Source organism: Sciurus carolinensis, chromosome 14 (genome assembly GCF_902686445.1).
Source record: "Sciurus carolinensis chromosome 14, mSciCar1.2, whole genome shotgun sequence".
In the NCBI taxonomy this organism is placed as follows: domain Eukaryota; kingdom Metazoa; phylum Chordata; class Mammalia; order Rodentia; family Sciuridae; genus Sciurus; species Sciurus carolinensis.
Window position 1 is genome coordinate 27,245,266 of NC_062226.1, and position 21,557 is coordinate 27,266,822.

Consider the following 21,557-nt stretch of genomic DNA (forward strand, 5'->3'; position numbering starts at 1 on the left):
GTTTATGAAAGATATAACTGCTTTGCATGGGAAAAAGTACTGTGATTCAATAAAGTAAAAATGATTTGAAAAAGTCAAGACACTTAAAATATGGATCATTTAAATATCATCAGTTGGTGTATTTAGTAGACACAAGCTTCAAAGCAAGGAAGATTCTCAAGTTCTTTAAGTATAACCACTCTCAATTACACCCTGAATTGTTCAGTATTTATTATCTAGTATATTTTACCAATCTCCTGACATGTAAAATTTATGACTAATATAATTAACATTCTGAAATTTTAAAACTAGCAGGCTCAGTAATGATAAATTCCCAAAATATAAATCAGTTCTCAAGGCATGCACAGTGGTTGTACACATCTATAATCCCAGCAGCTCAGGCGGCTGAGGCAGGAGGTTCGAGAGTTCAAAGCCAGCCTCATCAAAAGCGAGGTGCTAAGCAATTCAGTGAGACCCTGTCTCTAAATAAAATATAAAATAGGGCTGAGGATGTGGCTCAGTAGTAGAGTGCCCCTGAGTTCAATCCCTGGTACCCCTCTCCCCAAAAAGAAAAAAAATCAATTCTTAGGTTATAAAATTACTAGGTTAACTTTTTTAAAAATTATTTAATTGACTTAGAAAAATATTTACTCAAAATAGCACAAGGTGATAATGGAGAAAGTTAAGAAGGTATTTTTCAATAAATGGTACAAGAAGAATTGGATATCTAATATACAAAAAAAAAAACTCCAATCATACAGTACAAAATCTAACTAAAAATGGATCATAGACCTAAACATAGAACCTAAAACTGTAAAACTTAAGGAAGAAACACACAAGAGAAAAATCTTTGTGACCTGTGTTAGGCAAAGCATTATCCACAAATGAGAAAAAATTAGATAAATTGGACTTCATCTGAAAATCAAAAACTCTACTTTGGGAAATGTCTAGAAAATGAAAAATCAAGCTATAATATCTGCAAAAACTTTTGCATTTATACCCAAAGTTTATAAAAAATTCTTAAAACATTAAGAAAACAAATAATACCCCAAGAAAAGTAAGCAGAGAATTTTAACACATACTTCACTGGAGAAATTATGCAAGTGGAAAATAAGCACATGAAAAAATAAGCTCAACATCATTTGTCAATAGGAAAGTTCAAATAATAACAGGATGCAAAACCATTACATACCTTAAAATGGCTTAAGGACAACAAGAAAAATCTGATACCAAATGATACAAGGATATGAGAAACTTACACAGGGCTGGTAGTCCTGCAAAATATGGTACAGCTACTGTGGCAAGCATTTTAGTAGTTTCTTAAAAAGTTATGCATATACTTTTTTTAAGGAAATAATTTTTATTGGTTCTTTGTGGTTATATGTAATATTAGGATTCATTATGAAATAATTATAAAAGAATATAATTTGTTCTAATTCAGTCCTTAATACTTGCCTTTTCCTTCTCTTCCTCCCTTCCTTTGTTCCTTCCCTCTACTTTCCTGATCTATTTACTCAGTTTTTTTTTTTTTAATTAATGTCTTGTGGATATATATGATGGTGAGATTCACTGTGGTATATGTACATAGGAAAGTTAGGTCAGATTCATTCCACTGTTCTTCACTCCCTCCCCTTCAATACCCTTCATACAGTCCACTAATATTTCTTCAATTTTGATGGAATTCCCTCACCCTTTCTCTCCCTTGCCTTCCCTCTCCCCCTCCCTCCTATCCTTATTTTGGACTAGCTTCTGCATATTAGAGAAAACATTTGACCTTTGACTTTTTGGTCTGGGCTTATTTCATTTAGTATTATAGTCTCCAGTTCCATCCATTTACCAGAAAATGATATAATTTCATTCTTTTTTGTGACTAATACTCCATTGTGTATATACACCATATTTTATTTATTCATTCATTTGTTGAAGGGGACCTATGCTGATTTCATAACTTGGCTATTGGAATTGTAATGCTATAAACATCGATGTGGCTATATTCCTATAGTATGCTGAGGAATGGGATAGCTGGGTCATATGGTGGTTCTATTCCTAGTTTTTTTGAGGAATCTCCATAGTGCTTTCAAAGTGGTTGAAATAATTTGAAATCCCACCAACAATGTGAGTATACCTTTTTCCTACATCCTCACCAACATTTATTTTTATTCTTGATAATTGCCATTCTAACTGGAATGAGGGGAAATGTCAATGTAGTTTTGATTTGCATTTTCTAATTGCTAGAGATATTGAACATTTTTTCATATATTTATGGACCATTTGTATTTCCTCTTTTGAGAAGTGTCTGTTTAGTTTTTTGCCTATTTATAAATTGGGTTGTTTTCCAAGTGTTGTTTTTTGAGTTCTTTATATATTCTGGATATTAAGAGTCCTATCTGAGGAGCAGGGGCAAAGTTTTCCCACTCTCTAGGCTCTCTCTCTCCATGAAGTTGTTTCCTTTGCTGTGCAAAAGCTTTTGAATTTGATGCCATCTCACTTATTGATTTTTGGTATTATTTCTTGCATTTTAGTAGTCTCATTAAGGAAGTTGGTTCCTGTGCCAACATGTTTGAGTGTTAGGCCTACATTTTCTTCTAGTAGTTGCAGAATTTTTGGTCTAATTCCTAGGTCTTTGATCCACTTTGAGTTAATTTGTGCAGGGTGAGAGGGGTCAAGTTTCATGTGGAATTTCTACATGTGGATTTCCAGTTTTCCCAGAACATTTTGTTAAAAAGGTTATATATTCTCCAACTTGTTTTTTCCATCTTTGTCTAGTATCAGATAACTGTATTTATGTGGGTTTGACTCTGTATCTTCTATTCCAATGGTCTTCATGTCTGTTTTGGTGTCAGTACCATGCTGTTTCTGTTACTATTGCTTTGTAGTATAATTTGATGTCCAGTATTGTGATATCTCCAGCATCTCTTGGTCAGGATTACTTTGGCTATTCTGGGTTTCTTATTTTTCCAAATGAATTTTAGTACTGCTTTCTCTACTTCTGTGCAGAATATCATTGGTATTTCAATGGGGATTGCACTGGATCTGTATAATGCTGTTGGTAGTATGGCCATTTTGATAATATTAATTTTGCCTATCCAAGAATATGGGTGGCCTTTCCATTTTCTAAGTCTTCTTGAATTTCTTTCTTTTGTGTTCCATACTTTTCACTGTAGTGATCCTTCACATCCTTCATTAGGTTAATTCCTAAGTATTTTATTTTACTTCTTTTTCTAGGTTATCGTGAATGAGAATAGTTTTCCTAATTTCTTTTTCAGCATATTCATTATTAGAGTATAAGAAAGTGATTGACTGATGTATCCTGCTACTTTACCAAATTTGTTTATCAATTCTAGAAATCTTTTGGTGGAGTTTTTGTGGGTCTAATAAATAGAGGATCATGTCATCGGCAAATAGGGATAATTGGAGTTCTTTTTTTCCTATTTGTATTCCTTTAATTTCCTTCTCTTGCCTGATTGCTCTGGCTAGAGTTTCAAGAACTATGTTGAACAGGAGTGGTAAGAGGGCATCCTTGTCTTATTCTTGTTTTTAGAGAAAATAATTTCAATTTTTCTCCATTCAGTGTGATGGTGGACTTGGTTCTGTCTTATGTAACCATTACAATGTTGAGGTAAATTCCTTCTATCCTTAGCTTCTTTAGTGTTTTAAACATGAATGGGTGTTAGATTTTGTCAAATGCTTTCTTCTGCATCTATTGAGATAATCATGTGATTCTTGTCCTTAGCTCTATTTTAATGTGGTGAATAACATTTATTGATTTGCATATGTTAAATCAACCTTGCATACCTGGGAATGAAAACCACTTGATCATGGTACAGTATTTTTTAAATGTATTTTTCTATGTGATTTACCAATATTTTATTAAGAATTGTTACATCTATAAACATACACCTTTGATGTGATTCAGGAACCCTACCATTCTTAGATATTTGCCCAACAAAAATGAAACTGTGTTCACACAAAAACTCGTGCGAATTTTACTGTGAATTTTTCCATAATTGCCTCAAACTGGAAAAAACCTAAATGTCCTTCCTCAGGTGAATGAATGAATAAACTGTGGTATACGCATACATGAAATCCCACTTCACAGTTAAAAAAAAAGAATGCTGACATACACAACAACATGGATGAATTTCAAATATAGCATTATGTCATAGAAACAAAAGACTACATACCTTATAATTTCACTTACATAACATTTATATAACATTCTGAAAAAGGCAAAACTACAGGGATTAAAAATGGTTTACTTATTACTAGGGTTGGGTGTGATGGAAGTACACCTCAAAGGAACACAAGGGAATTTTCTATGGTGCTGAACATGTTCTATATCTTGATTATGATGGTGGTTTTGTTTTTGCATTTGTCAAAACCAATGGAACTTTACAATACTATAAATTATACCTCATAAACCTGGCTTTAAAAATTAACCATATATGAAAATATTAATACTTATTTACTTGATAAAAGGAGGACTTAAAAGAAGAAAAAAACAAGATTAAAATAATTTCCTAGAGTATCTTATGACATTAATGTGCAATTAGTCTCATTATTTGGAATGAAAAATACAATGAATAAACTCAGTACCTATCTACATGAAACAGATTAATATTAAAAATGAAATATCTTTTACAAAAATATGTCTAAGAATTAAAAAAAAGTAACTTCTAAGTTCTGTATGGTAAACAATTTGTCTCAAATTGACCAATTTGGAAAAGCAGCCCCAAACACCCAATACAACAAAGGTTTGTAGTGAGGTAAAAAAGAAGAAAAAAAAATTAACAACAACAACAAAAAAGAGAAGCAATTCGTCTAATATCTTCTAAACATTTTTCCATGAGCAATAACTTTATTCACTATTTACTTTCGATTTTAGTAAAAACCCAGGAGTCTTTGGTTAGCATTAAGTTTAATATTTTAGGGGTATCTAGAATAAAAAATATTTATTGTAAGATTTAAAAGCAACTGTGTTTTCAACCCACATATATCCTGAATATTTCCTCTTCATACTGGGGCATGTATTTAAGGGTGATCACAGAATACACATACAAAACATTCCACAAAACCTGCACTTGAATTATACCATCTGATTTGTATAGGGAGCCCCCAAATTAAGGAAAGTTCTAGCCAAAATAATGATGACCCTTAACTGGATCCTGGAACTCCCCACAGTAGCCTAACTTTATGGAGAAATGTAGAAGGTTAAGGTGTTGGAAGGAACAACAACATTTGTTAAAAAATAAGGAATTCAAATCCATGTTTCAATTTGTGTGGAGAAATATGAATTTTCTTATATAAATCAGTCTACAACTGAGTAGATCTGAAATTATGTACACATGTATACAGTCCCAAATGGAAACCACCCACATATTCAACTAAATTAAAATGGGTAAATTATTATATAGCCATATAATGGAAAGCTATACAACTGTGAGACTAAAGGAATTACAACAACATGGTACATAGATAAATCTCACAAACCTAATATGGAGGCACTTACATAAAATACTGAAGAGGTGGCAAATAAATTTAAGGTATTTAAAGTTGCAGTACTGGTTACCCTTTGAGAAGAGCCTTTAGGAACTGGAAATGGGCATAGGGGCTTCTGAGGTTCTGGTGAAGTTCTATTTCCTACCCTAGGGGCTAGTTACAAAAGTGAATACAGTCCTATAACAATTCATCAAATTACATGCTTATGATTTGTGTACCTTTATTTATCAACACTGACTTTGACAAAGCACACCATAATTGTACAGAAAATCACAGATTTTAGAGAATGCAATTGAGAAAGGGAGACGAATATGCAGAAAAAAACAGAGTATCTTGCTCCTCAAATAATATAGCAAAAATATTCTCCTTAAAGTTGCCAAACCAAATAAAATATAAATTAGATACTAACCATGAAACCAGGTAGTACTGGTTGAGTAAATTTTGTCTTAAATGAATACAGCAACTGTTTTGAATTTGCATCATAAAAAGAAAGTTGACCTAAAAGGAAAAAAAGTCTTATTTATTATACATGAAATTATAACATTAAATTCAAGTCTAATTTATGATCATGCAAAAATAATAAAACATATTGTGGCATTAATTTTTTATTACAAACTTTAAGGATTAGACTTAATAATTCTCAACCGAAAATCAGTAAACATGCTTAAGAAAATGCCCAAATCCAGTTTTCTTCCCCTTGTTTTTAAGATCTCTATACTGTTTCACCATAATCTGACACTTGCTGTACATATTGAGATATAAACTATCATTATTTAACAAAAATTTTCATTAGCCCAGTTAAAAAAAAAAACCCGACAGTTTATTCCTCCTTATTTTTAGTTTACCTGAATCCTATCACCATTTAAGGTTTACAATATTAAACCTTGTCTTCTAACTACTGAAGGCCAGACTCATACTCCAGTCTCTGAAATCACAGTATATTTATCACTGCTTCAGCTTTGCAATTCTCAAGTCCCCTCACAATCTGTCTTTCAACAGGATCATGCTCTAAAATAACTGTCTGACCTCCTATCTAATCTGATCTGATGGCCTCCTTACAACTGTTAGTTCATAAAGCTCTTCTCTAATGACTATATTCTTGGTTTGTATTCTAACTCTAAAGATACCTTTTCTCTCTCTTCCTTTTCCTCCTATTCTAAATGTCGAAGATTTGTCCATTAAGAGCGCATTTATTAAGTGCTCTCTTAAATCAGTTGCTACCAAAGAGTAAGAGAAAGAAACTAACACTTATGCATACTATTGAAGTACCTGATGCTTTATATATATGATTATATATATTCAAAACATTAAGCAACTTACATAATTGTAAAGTTAGTAGCAACAGTGCAGTAATGCTCAAACATATTGTTATGCGTAATCTTTAGTAGTCACTGTGGTGCTACTTCATATACTTAGCTTCAGCTCTGCTTCTGAGTTCAAGGACTGAATTTCTAAAATTCTAACTATGTCACATGGTGGTCCTGCTATCATCTAATTTTTCCACTGGACTGTCTCTGTTCCTTAACCTGTTGACCACTGCCATCCTCTTCATCACACTGGCTGGAACCTCAGAGCCTTCTTCCATTATTCTTTGTCTCTTCCCCCAGACCACATTTAGTTACCAAGTTCTATGAATTCTACTTTTACACCATCAATTTCATTCTTCTTGATTTTCAGCTGCTTGGGTTCTTGTTACTAATCACTTAAATATTTATTAGGACTGTGTGTTAAAAGCACTTAGCAGGCAATAACAATTTAATAGTTAACAAAATAAACATGGTCTTGCTGTACACTGCACAGACTACTTCCTAAAACATCACATGCTCTTTATACCTGTAAACTCTTCCATCTTTTAATCATTTACTTTCTAATATTTCTAATACTACTAGATTATCATCACATGACTGTATTTTTCTAAAATGTACACAGCCAATCCTCCCCACTACTAAAGACTAATCTACAAACATTTTTCAAGGCTCTCAGAATCTGATTCCATTCTATATTACAACTTCCCCCTTTGTGCTCTACACTGTTAAGCTAAAATTACTTCTCCTTATCATCTATATAGAGTAACAGTATGGGAAAGGAGAAAGGAAGATGAGCAAATATTGTCTTGGTAGCTGAAAAAATTATTTTTAAAAAGTGTACCAATAAATTTGCCAGTCTGAGAAAAATGGTTTATCTTATTCAAAGCAAATAAATAAAAAACAATATACCAAATTGACATGTCATTACTAAAAGTAAATCAGTCCAAATTAATTTTTTTCCTTAAGTTGATAGCTCATGGGATTATCTGTACCCAATGTGACTTAAAGTGATAAAAATTTAATATTTTTAGCTTAAAGTGAAAACTTGGAAAGAAACGCTGTAGAACCAATGTTTAAGAAATGCACTGACATGGTATATTATCACTTTAGGAGATTATAAGGATTTGAAAGAAATGAATTTTGAGGAACAGCTAATAACAGAACAGAGAGACTAAAAAACAGGGCAAGAAAAGCAATGTTAGTGGTTTTTAACAAATAAGAATTATGTGAATTAGGAAATATAATTCTGTGTTTATTCAGGTAGCAGACTTTAAAAGCAACACTTTCAGAAGTTAAAGATGAAGTGAGTTATTTTTTTATTTTATTTATTATTTTATATTTTATTTATTATTTTATATTTTATTTATTTATTTATTTATTTATATTTATTTTTTTGATACTGGGGATTGAACTCAGGGGCACTTGAGCACTGAGCCACATCCCCAGCCCTATTTTGTATTTTATTTAGAAACAGGGTGTCACTGATTTGCTTATTAGCACCTCGCTTTTTGCTGAGGCTGGCTTTGAACTCTTGGATCCTCCTGCCTCAGCCCCCCCCAAACTGCTGGGAGTACAGTCATGCACCAACAAAGTGAGTCCGTTTTAGAAAAACCTAATCAAGAGCTACCCAAGAAACAGGACTTCTAAGACAAAGGAGAAAAGAAGTGGCAACTCCCTGCAGAGATAGTGTATCACAAATTTTATATTGTGTGAAAGATGGACCGGGATAAATTCTAAGGTTTATTCCAACTCAAAAAAAAAATCTGACTTTACCGCTGTTTACCAGTGGGTGATAAAACTTAAAAGAATCAAGAAAAATTTTTAGTCTTAAGACTAAAATTAGCAAAATCTTTCAGACTTAGCATATTATAAATGAGTGCTTTCACAGGGCCCCAGGCAGTTATCACATGCCCTTCCAGTCTAACTCTAGAACTGAGATTATGTTTGTGATCAAAGCCTAGTTGGCCAAAATGTCCCTACCACAATATTAATGGAAATTCTATATAGACGATTACCGATAAGAATTACTGAAATACAAGCAGTTATGATGAAATGACTTATGAAAACATAAGTAAACTTACCCCCATCAAAATCACAAAATACACCTATTTTCTCCGGAACAGTAACATCCAAAGCTTTGACTTTATTATTATGTTTTGCTGCAAATGTATTTTGTAGCCAGTTGTTGACATGGATACACCAACTAGTATTTGTCTTTCCCAACTGGTCAAATTTCCCCAAAGTTTTGTATGCTACTCCCACACTGTAGGATTTACAGTCTTTCTGGGCCTTGACCTCCCAATAATGCTGTCCACTTTCAATAGCAGTGTCTCCTACAAAAGATCAGAAAGGTAGATTTAACTCTAATCTCTTCCCCAGGAGTTAACCAGATTCTTACATATCATTCGTCCTACAAATGTATTCAAGAAATTAAATTTAATTACTCTTTCTATGAAAATAATCATGTTAACATATACATACTAAATGTAGAGTACTTGCTTAACTTTACTTTTGTATTTTTTTTTTTCTGAATACAAAATTCTTCAGAACTTTTCTTCCTTACCAACTTCTCAAGGGTTAAACAGACATTAGGAATCACCAGGTAATTTAAAATAAGAGTTTTAAAAAGTATCAATAATAAGTAAAATTCAAAAGCCCCCAAGTAATTAAGCTTCAATAGGGATAAACCTTTGCAAAGATTCACTCAGTACACAGGAAGCAGCCCTAGATCTGGGGAGTTCATCAGTGTGACTGTGATGCCTTTAATTTGAGATTGTAAAGAGCTATTGTTTTATCCTACCTAGCACTGTGTATGATTCCCCTGTGAAACGGTCTCTGCTGCCTCTTACTGCTGGTGGCCTGGAACCAACAGATGTCCGTTTGGGGGATGGTGTACCACTTCTATATAAATAGGAACAAAAAGGAAAACAAGTGTTTTACGTTGTAAATGTTTCATAAACTAAAATTGCATATTCTTGAAACAATTTTTGAAAAAGATTTCTAATTATGTTACAGAAATAGCATCATTTAATTTGAATTATTATTGAAAAGAATTGCCAATTATAAACATTCAAATATAAGAAGCCATTAATACAAAGCAGGCTGAAAACACTAATGTCATGCAGACTGAGCAAGACTTATACAAAGAACAGAGTTGAAAGGAGAAAGAATGCCAAAACGAGAAGATTCACTAAAAGAAAAAAACAAGAAAGATACTGGGTTACGGTTTATATATTTTGCAATTAAATTTAAATAAAGCAAAGTCAAGAACCCTTCATGCTGTAAAACTAATATGCAATAATTAAGAAAAAGCAATGGAAAAACTAGACTTCTCAAAATCATAACTAAGTAATCTTTTTTATTAGCAGTAGATATTTTTGTTCTTGATCTTTTCTTCTTAAAAAGAGAAAAAGCACTTGTCTAAATCCATATATAAGTATATCTGGTATTATAAAGTAGTTCTGTTATTAAAATGGACAAGATCCAATCTGACCTCTTCTATCAAATGATATATGGTAAACTAGATAGGATTAGGCTTCTCACTTAACTCTCTAAACCTCCAAAAAGATTAGAGCCGAAGCAAGTTTTTAAAATGATATTTAAATATACCAAATCACTGCATTTAAAAAGCAATAATTTGGGGGGTAAAATTATGACAAAGTTATTCAGGGGAAATGAAAATACCTATGTATATTCTTACTACTAATAAGAAAGGATAACACTTTTCCAATATAGTTGCATTAGAATTTTTCTTTTTCAGGGGAAATTCATTTAGTAAATTTTATTAAGTTACCAAATAACATAATAAAAATCCCATAAAGGCAAAATAAGAATAAAGATATAATTTAAGCAAGTCATTTCACATGATTAAGTGACTATATTCCATGTTATTTAAATGCTGTCCTACTGTTAGATTTATTAGGCAGTTTCAAAGAATTAAACAGTGAATTCAGGACCACACTTTGTCTCCTTTCTAGTGAATGACATTAAGAACTTTACAGCTACTTTATTTACATGAATTGGTTTAATTCCTCCCAAAGATGGTAAAAGTTCTTTCTGTAAAGATATTTCTTTAAAAAGATACTTAGGTACTAATTATAGATTCTGCTTGAACAAACAGAATGAACTCAGGTAAATAAGGACAAGTAGATTAAAATTTCTTGGAAACTTGTGCTCAGATAGGCAGTTAGTAGTTGCTTCTTATTGGGAAAGGAGAAAACAGAAAATTTGATGGGCAGAAAAAAAATCAAGAAGTGTTTTTGAGAAGTTCTCCAAAATGGGATAAAAATAAATAAAAATGAAGAAAACTTTATACTCAATTATTCTGAATAAACGTATTTTTTAACTTCTTAAAGTCTGTTTTAACCAAGTTTTCTGAGTTAATACTTACTATATAATATTCTTAAGGGCCATTACTTGGAAAAACAGGGATTTAGGATGTAGAGAAGGAGATACTGAGTCTTAAAGGAAATGCCCACTAGCCACTGACATGCAGAAGAAACAGTTGTCAATCTTGAGCTACCTGCCCTTAGTCCATGCCTGTGTACATGCACAAGCAAAGGGAAACTGGTGCAAAACTGTGTATCTCCACCCTGCCTTCACCTCTAGTTCAACCCTGAGCACTGGCATTCTATAAACCCACACCATGGGTTGCTGTCTCTCCCTCTGGAGACAATGTAAGTTGACATTAAGAAAAAAAAAAAAAATCACAATTTTCTTTCTGATATTTTTCATATAAGCTGGTCAAAAATGTTTTTACCTTCCCAGCTACTCCAGAGGTTGAGGCAGAAGGATCACACATTTAAGGCTAAAAACTTCATTAGACTCTGTCTCAAAAATTAAAGAACTGAAGATGTAGCTCAGTGGTAGAGCAACCCCGGGTTAAATTCTCAATATTCTTCCCCAACACACACAAAAGTCCTTACAAAAGGTCTGTATTTTTTCAAATATTTTATCTTGAACTAAGAAGAAAAGATAATACTGTATTTCTCCTGAAATTAAAAAATTTAGTGAAAGTAGCACTATTTTTATTATCTGGTGGGGGACAAGTATCTTCAAATGGGTACTTTTCAAACCATGTCCTGAACTACAGATGCCACAGAGGCTACTGTAGGACTCTGGAAAGAAACCTGGTCTAGGACTCTTCCCCTTCTTGAACCAGCTATCCTCTTCTCTTTTTAGGTCAGGTTTCTGGAAACATTTCATTTGGGAAAAAAAAAAAAAAAACACTCTGTTGTTTACAAAAAAAAAAAAAAAAAAGTATGAAAACCACTGTTTTTGTTACAGTGCTAGAAACATATGAGAGGGAATGGGGTCAAAAATAAGAGTGTCTTGGGCTGGGGTTGTAGCTCAGTGGTAGAGCGCACTTGCCTAGCATGTGTGAGGCACTGAGTTCAATCCTCAGCACCACATAAAAATAAGTAAAAAAAAGGTATTGTGTCCATCTACAACTAAAGAAAAATGTTTCAAAAAGACTGTCTTCGCATGGTTTATAAATTGTATCAAAAAAGTTTAAGTCTTCAGAATATTTGTGTAATGTATGAGTTTAGTATGATTTACCATTATTCTCCAAAAGTTCATTGAAACTGGTTATCTAAAATGAAACTCTCCTCTAGAAAAAAATGAGTAGGTTTTCAGGATAGCTCACCAAAAATTGCCCAGTTCACAAAGTCACCAGACTATTATTGCACATTAATTTTCCTTCTCCCAAATTAATTCAACTTTTTTTTAAAAATGGTAATAGTAATCCCTTACTTATCAACAATCACTTTACATATAATGGAATTAACAATCAAAAGAGTGGCTGAATGGATTCAACTTTGAATGTTGATAATTAAACAAAATCAAAATCAACAGTTTTAATCAATCTCTTTTTTTCTGACTCCAGGATTGAACCAGGGACACTTAACCTCTGAGCCACATCCCAAGCCCTTTTTATGTTTTATTTAGATATAGGGTCTTGCTTAGTTGCGTAGGACCTTGCTAAATTGCTTAGACTGACTTTGAACTTGAAATCCTCCTGCCTCAGCCTCCCAAGCTACTGCGATTATAGATGTGAGCTACCATGCCTGGCTTAATTAATCTTAATTGTAAGTATTTGTAGAAAATTAGTTTTGTAACTAGAGAAGGAGGAACATTAGCTCTTCATTATATCTAACTTGACTTCAATTCTCAGTACTTTTCAGTAGTGGTGGTACTATCCTTACACATAGATCATAACTACAACTGTTTTTCAACTGAGAGATGGAGCTAAAAAAGTCAAAAGTTTTGCTGTGGGTAAGAATCAAATGAATAAAGATGAAAGTTTAGAGTAATGTGTTACTAGGGATGAGGAGGAATTAAATGAACCAAACCAGTGGTTCTCAAATTTGGGTACACATAAGAACCACCTGGGAAACTTTTTTTCTTGCTATGAAAGGGATTGAATCCTGGGACTTGTGCATGCTGTATAAACACTCTTACCACTGAGCTATGCATACCCTGCCCACTTGGGTAACTAAAAAATGCAAATATTAGGCCTCACCACAGATTTTGCTGCCCAGTAGAGCTAGGAGCCCACTGAAGTTAATAAACACCTCCACTTACCAAGGGTGATGTTGAAAATATAGTTATATACAATCTACCATATTGGGCCCTTGGTACATGGCTGCTTGGCAAGTGAGAAACAGGACATTGAGTAGCTGATGGAAGGGAAGTTAACAATTGGCAAGAACCACATCTCATTTCTGTATCCTTAGTCCACAGTAGGCATTCAATATCTTGACTAAAATGAATGTAGGCACAGTAAGTAGAATATGTGATATTATTAACTAAGGACTATATAAACCTTCCAGAACTATAGTCCTAATTTGGAGAAACACAGGGCTTTGGGATTTTGTAATAAATTATCAATCATCAACTGAGAAGGCACAACAAAATCAGAAGCAACCAAGAAACCTTTTCAAAATACAATGACAGAGGCTGGGGGCTGTAGCTCAGTGGCAGAGTGATTGCCTAGCATGTATGAGGCACTGAGTTCAATCCTTAGCAGCACATAAAAATAAATAAAATAATTTAAAAAAAATACAATGACAGTTTCCCTTCTCAGTTGGTGGGCCCAATTGTCTGCTTAGAAGAAATATGTATTTTGAAAAATATTTCCCAAGTAATTCAGAGTAACAAATAGCAAAGGAAAGGGACAATGTATAAATAATCAGAAAATTTTACTTAGCACTGCTTTGAAATATGCTAAGAGCTCATCCAATAACAAGAAAAATAATTTTTTAAGAAAAAATTTGTAACTTACCATTAGTAAAGAAATAAAGGGAAGCATGGAGAAAAGAAAAATAGTCGTAACTATTGAGAAAGACAGTTGAGTTTCAGAGGAAATTTTAAGGATAAAAATTCTTCCATTGCCGCATTCCAGCTTTCCAACTCTAAGTACATTTTTGCAAGAGGTGCATCATCTTAAGCAAAAACATCTCTTCCCACTTCACTTCTTAAAGGCACTTGGATCAGATAATTTTACCAGTTTCCCAAATGTCCTCTCTACTACCCAATTCATCTTGTTCGCCATTATAAAATAAACCTCGTTCTGATTCTCCTACTTTAAAATCAACATGTACTTCCACACAAATGACTTAGTTTGGTCATTTAGGTTCTCAATTTAGTCCCAATTTGCCTTTCTACCCTTCTTACCCTTAGAGAGCATTACACAACCAAATGTACCAAAGTGTTCTTTAAGCTCACTCAGTCTGCTTAAAGTGCTTTTCCTCTTTTCCCCTCTTTCACTGCAAATCTGAATACCACAAAATCTCCCTCTTCCTGAAGAAGGTCTTCCAAATCCTACCATGCTAAATAACTCTTCTGAGCAATATAGTCCAGGTCAAAATCCTATCTGTGATCTTTTATACCCAATCTTAGGCAATTACACAGGCTTTACCTGGCAGGATTTACAGGGGTAGGACAAAGGATAGGGTGGGCTGCCCTTGTTACACCAGACGTGGTGCACAGCTAGTGCACCATGATATCTACAGGAAATTGTAATGTCACCCTCTCCCCAACCATGAGCTGATCGGGTATTTGCATTCCTAGTCTTGTCACCTCTATTCAAAGGCCCCCTATGGAAAGGGAAGCCCTATATACTGATATTCTTTTTAGGTACCTTCGGAAGACCTCCTTAAGAGCAAGAAAGGGGCTAAAAACACTTCACTTAGTATGTTTCCACTTTTAACCCCACTCTTGTCTCTACCTTTTTATCCTTAAGTCCATAAAGCACAAGTCTTTGTTTGGGACCTCCTGGCAATGAGAAGATCGTCTACCTGTGATCTGTGTTTAGTCACCTGACCTCCAACCAGTGCCATCTGCTAGGAAAAATGCAACACTGGAGGAGGCAGCACCCGTTCCTTCATGGTTTCTTGCTTATCACCATAAATCATAAAATCTTGACTATAATCTTTCAGTTTGGCTCACTGTTCTAAATGACTACCCCAATAACTGAGAGCTCTGGACATCTTTCCTCTCTGAACTCCTTTATTCACACTTACCCTTCCTTACACATGATGTTTATCTTGCTTTATTTTTGCTATCTTATCTACATAAGTTAAAGCAAATTTCTTGAGGCAGTGCTGAACAGTGTTTATCCCTATAAACTCTAAAATACTCAGCAGACATTTAACAGTGAACAATTATGTATGAAAAAATATAAATAAATGTATGTAGGTTGAGCAGCCCTAATCCAAAAATCTGAAATGCTCTGACATTAGAAACTTTTTGAACACCAACATAATCACAAATAGAAAATTCCATACCTGAGGTCATGTGATAAGTCACAGAGAAAATATAGGTACATTGAAAAATGTTGTATAAAATTACCTTCGGGCTACATGTATAAGGTATACAAGAAATGTACATGAATTCTGGATTTAGAATTAGGTCCCCACCAAAATAACTAATTATGTATTTGCAACTATCCTAAAATCTGAAAAAAAAAATCTGAGATCCAAAGCACTTTTGGGGCCCCAAGCATTTCAAATAAGGGAATCCAAACCTATTTAACATTCCAGAAGTGGCCTACATATAAAATACCCTTAAAAGGAGAATAGAGAGAAAGAAATAATATAACCCGAATGCTAAATACAAGCAGTCTAAAAAATGTTCAACTAAACATACTAAGCCCAACAGCATTTTATAATTTATAGCATACTATGAAATCACTTCTACCAATAGTAAGCAAATAAACTGAAAGGAAGAGAGGAGATAATTTTGAAAAGAGAACATATTCTGGTTTCTGGTAAAGATACAAGGTATCTTCAAGAAGCACGTTACTATCCATGTAATTTGAAATGATTCATTTTTTTCTGGCACTGTGCTAATAATTTCTGCAGTGACCTTTTCTTTTTAATCTTGATACTTTGAAAACTGCACAATTATAAAAAAATATAGAACATCTCAAACATGCCTCATATATACAAATAAAATAAAATACAATAAAATACAAATAAAAGCAAAGCTGTAATGTTAGGTACATTTAATTCAATACAACAGGAAAGATGCCAGGTATAAGTAAAGCAGGGAAAATAATCAGATGATGGAAAATAATTCAAGAAGACTTTAAAGCACAGCTTATTTTGTTATCTTTATACAATATAATCCAAATGATAAGCAGCACACTATAATGCTGTGAATTCAAAACATAAGCTACCAATACAGACAGTCTACACAGAGCAATATTTTAGCTTTTGAAGGCTGCTGCAGTGGCTTCTGTTTACTGGTTAAAAGAAAAAATTACTCAGCCAAGCTAGATATACTAAGTCCTAGAACTAGACAGACATATATCATCACCTTGTATGTTTCTTCAGTGAAGTAACATGGACACTGTCAGATAAAAACAGGCAACTGTTAAGAGACTGCTTTACAAATTAAATTTAACATTGTATAATAAAATTAGATTAAACGCCTGCTGAAGATTTTTAAAAATTCTTTGTTAGAACTCAAAAAGACACTCACCTTCAGTCTGAGTAAAAATTTCCCATGTAAAAAAAGAAAAAGGTTCCCAAATTTGACATTATCTAGGTAAGTTATGGCAATAACAAAAGTTTCTTGAGCCTGACTCTTGGATTCATTGGATTCCTCATCAGGACCAAGTCTGTGGGGGCTAGAAACTCTAAAAGTTGTCATCTAATGCAGACCTTCAGGTGAGACAGGTGATCTATAAGCCCAATATTCAGAAATTATTCTAGGAACATTTAAATAATTCAAGTTGCTATATATATAACTTTAACGAAGTGGAATACTAAAAATAAAACGAATTGTATAAGGAGATTAGGAAAGAAACTAAGAAAAAGGAATGGGAAAATGTTAATGACAGCTTCATGTATTGACAAACAATATATATTCTTTACTTTGGAATTACTAATGTATCATAAATCATACTGGTATAGAAAATAAAAATTTTAATGTTATCATCAGATAAGATCCAACATACAAGCATTTATCCATATAACAGATTTAATGAGCTAGCTTACCTGCCCTTGTTCTCTTTTCCTTTAATTTTACTTTCTTGACCTTTTCCTCCAGTAGGATCCCACTCTACCAAGGTATCTTCAACTTTCAGGTTCAAATGGGATGATGAGTTATCCAAACTAAAATTAAGTGCTGTTCAAGACAATATAGAATGTTATGTATCTCCACATTCTGAAGCTTACGTATCAGCAATAATTTTCCTAGTCAATTGATTCAACCCTGTTTATAGAGAATAAAGGTCAAATGACTAATCCTAGCATTTAAAGTTTGCAATGATTAGGTTATTAGGAATTTACAACTCCTTTCTTATTTTCCATTATTCTCCTCTAAATATCCTATACTCTAACACAATACAATGCAATATGCAGGGCCACTAAACATACAGTATCCTCAATTTTCTGTTATTAGAATACCAGATGGTTATCAGTTGATTGTTGTGAGTAAATAGGAAGGGGAACTGGTAGAATTAAGGAAAAGAAAAAGGTGATATAGTATAGAAAATCACAGTGTAAAAATGTGGCACACACACATCTTCTCTGACAGTCTAATACTTAATAATTTCATGCTTAAACTCTTCTTAGTTTCAAATTAAGACTAGCGCGAAGAAATTGGAGCCAGGTTGGCAGAAGCGAGGAAATTGATCCAATTGATAAATGATCTAGTGGTAAAGAGTAGAAGGGTGAAAAGGGGTCCACTTAACATAAAAACTAACCAAACAAACAAAAACCATGCCTTTCAGTTATGCGGTATTATCAGAAACTATTTTTACTATTCACAAAACTGTTTACCTCAGACTGCTAATTTAGGAGATCAGTGTATCAAGTTTCCCTCTCTGAGAACTTAGGACAAATCATTAAAATGTACAGATTAACAGCTGTACAATGAGTAGTTTCTTCTACTTTAAAATGAAATTTCTAGAATCTCTATCTTGAAAGGTATTCATCTATTTCACAGTTACCAACTCACCTGCTTCTGTTGTATTTTCCTTCAAAATTTAAATATCTGGTAATTATTCATTGAAGGACTATTCCTTACAATACTTCATTTCACTTAAGGATATTACTTGATTTAGTTAAGGCTTCAGTATGTCCGTGAAGTGCATGTCACCAAACAACAAAAAAAGCATTTAGAGCGTCTGAAGTTTATCTAATTAATCAAGAATCCTTTTATCAACTCTACTGTTCTATAAAGAGCACTTCAAGTCAACTATGTATCAGAGCTATTGTTCATTGTCTTTATTTATAAAACAATATTCTCAACACAAATCTGACCACACAGTTTCTAGTAAATGTCATAATACACAAGGAAGTTAATAACTTGCAAAATCTTCATCTAAACAAATGAATTTAGAGAAAGAAGGAATAATGAAGCTTTTCAGTAAAAATGGAAACAATTTTTTAATAGGCAGCTTACTAAAAAGGTTGGATTAACACTGAAACTCTCAATTTCCAAATGAACTGCCATTAAGAAAGCAGAGTTAACCTCTATATTTAAGCTATTATGCAATATGTGTGAGGCTATCTATATTTTTTTAAGAGAAAGAAAAATAGGCTTTAACTCTGAGGGTGCCATCAATTCTCAACTGCTTGTTAAAATCCTAAGGATAAAGAAAGAATCCTAAATTTGTTCCCTAATGTTTGTTAAAATGGAGGAAAAAGTCATTAGCAATCTGGAGTCAAGGAGAGCAAGAAAAAGTACTATCTCCAAACCACCTATGACCAGACTTATCGATTATCTGATTATCACAGTATCCAAACAAGGTGTGTAATTATGTCAAAATGAATCCTATTACTATGTGTAACTAAAAAGAAAAAAAAAAAAGAAAAGAAAAGAAAGAAAGAAAAAGAAAAGAAGAAAGATAAAACCAAGAAGGTATAGGTTTCAATACAAGAAGTATTAAAAATCTCTCTCTCTTTTTATGGGCACTGATCCTTTATTGAAGTCACAGAGCCTCTCTAAGATAAGAGATAATGCCCCTAGAAAAAGAAGAACAGACCAACACCAAAAGTAGTAGAAGATAGGAAATAGTTAAACTCAGAGCTGAAATCAATGAAATTGAAACAAAAGAAACAATACAAAAAATCAACAAAATAAATAGTTGGTTCTTCGAAAAAATAAACAAAATTGATAAATCCTTGGCCACACTAACAAAGAGAAGACGAGAGAAAACCCAAATCACCAAAATTCGGAATGAACAAGGAAATATCACAACAGACACGATTGAAATACAAAACATAATTAGAAGCTATTTTGAAAATCTATACTCCAACAAAATAGAAAATTTCGAAGATATCAACAGGTTTCTAGAGACATATGAATTGCCTAAACTAAACGAGGAGGACATACACAATTTAAATAGACAATTTCAAATAATGAAATAGAAGAAGTCATCAAAAGCCTACCAACAAAGAAAAGTCCAGGACCTGATGGGTTCTCAGCCGAGTTCTACAAAACCTTTAAAGAAGAGCTCATTCCAATACTTTTCAAAGTATTCCATGAAATAGAAGAGGAGGGAACTCTCCCAAACTCAATTCTATGAAGCCAATATCACCCTGATACCTAAACTAGACAGAGACACATCGAGGAAAGAAAATTTCAGACCAATATCCTTAATGAACATCGACACAAAAATTCTCAACAAAATTTTACCAAATTGCATACAAAAACATATTAAAAAGATAGTGCACCATGATCAAGTGGGTTTCATCCCAGGGATGTAAGGTTGGTTCAACATCAGGAAATCAATAAATGTAATTCACCATATCAACAGCCTTAAAGTCAAGAATCACATGATTATTTCAATAGATGCAGAAAAAGCATTTGATAAAATACAGCACCCCTTCATGCTCAAAACACTAGAAAAAATAGGGATAGTGGGAACATTCCTTAACATTGTAAAGGTCATCTACGCTAAGCCCATGGCTAATATCATTCTAAATGGTGAAAAACTGAAAGCATTCCCCCTAAAATCTGGAACAAGGCAGGGATGCCCTCTTTCACCACTCCTACTCAATATCGTCCTTGAAACTCTAGCCAGAGCAATTAGACAGACCAAAGAAATTAAAGGGATACGAATAGGAAAAGAACTCAAACTATCCCAATTTGCTGATGATATGATTATATACTTAGAGGAACCAGGAAATTCCACCAGAAAACTTTTAGAACTCATAAGTGAATTCAGCAAAGTAGCGGGATATAAGATCAATGCTCATAAATCTAATGAATTTTTATACATAAGTGATGAATCTTCAGAAAGAGAAGTTAGGAAAACTACTCCATTCACAATAGCCTCGAAAAAAATAAAATACTTGGGAATCAATCTCACAAAAGAGGTGAAAGATCTCCACAATGAGAACTACAGAAAACTAAAGAAAGAAATTAAAGAACACCTTAGAAGATGGAAAGATCTCCCATGTTCTTGGATAGGCAGAATTAATATTGTCAAAATGTCCATACTACCAAAAGTGCTATACAGAATCAATGCAATTCCAATTAAAATCCCAATGACGTACCTTACAGAAATAGAACAAGCAATCATGAAATTCATCTGGAAGAATAAGAAACCCAGAATAGCTAAAGCAATCCTTCGCAGGAAAAATGAAGCTGGAGGTATCGCAATACCAGAACTTCAACTATACTACAAAGCAAAAGTAACAAAAACGGCATGGTATTGGTACCAAAATAGACAGGTAGATCAATGGTACAGAATAGAGGACACGGACACAAACCCAAATAAATACAATTTTCTCATACTAGACAAAGGTGCCAAAAATATGCAATGGAGAAAAGATAGCCTCTTCAACAAATGGTGCTGGGAGAATTGGAAATCCATATGCAACAGAATGAAACTAAACCCATATCTCTCACCATGCACGAAACTAAACTCAAAATGGATTAAGGACCTCGGAATCAGATCACAGACCTTGCATCTTATAGCAGAAAAAGTAGGTCCAGAGCTTCAACATGTCGGCTTAGGATCAGACTTCCTCAACAGGACTCCCATAGCACAAGAAATAATAACAAGAATCAACAACTGGGATAGATTCAAACTGAAAAGCTTTCTCTCAGCAAAGGAAACTATCAGCAATGCGAAGAAAGAGCCTACAGAGTGGGAGAAAATCTTTGCCAATCATACTTCAGATAGAGCACTCATCTCCAGAATCTATAAAGAACTCAAAAAACTCTACACCAAGAATGCAAATAATCCAATCGACAAATGGGCTAAGGAAATGAGCAGACACTTCACAGAAGAAGATCTACAAGCAATCA

At 33.4% G+C, this 21,557-nt stretch overlaps 1 protein-coding gene across 3 annotated transcripts in view; it reads right to left on the reverse strand.

Annotated features, from left to right (window-relative positions):
* Fsd1l (fibronectin type III and SPRY domain containing 1 like) overlaps positions 1-21,557 on the reverse strand; it is a 95,712-nt gene that overhangs the window by 6,826 nt on the left and 67,329 nt on the right. The window contains exons 9-13 of one of the 3 annotated variants that reach the window (XM_047525233.1): positions 17,291-17,420; positions 16,608-16,640; positions 9,586-9,686; positions 8,867-9,118; positions 5,888-5,976 (exon numbers count right to left, since the gene is read on the reverse strand). In XM_047525233.1, the coding sequence (XP_047381189.1) occupies positions 5,888-5,976; positions 8,867-9,118; positions 9,586-9,686; positions 16,608-16,640; positions 17,291-17,420 (605 nt within the window). The remainder of the gene's footprint in view (positions 1-5,887; positions 5,977-8,866; positions 9,119-9,585; positions 9,687-16,607; positions 16,641-17,290; positions 17,421-21,557) is intronic. The other 2 variants (XM_047525235.1, XM_047525234.1) reach the window with 2 other exon arrangements.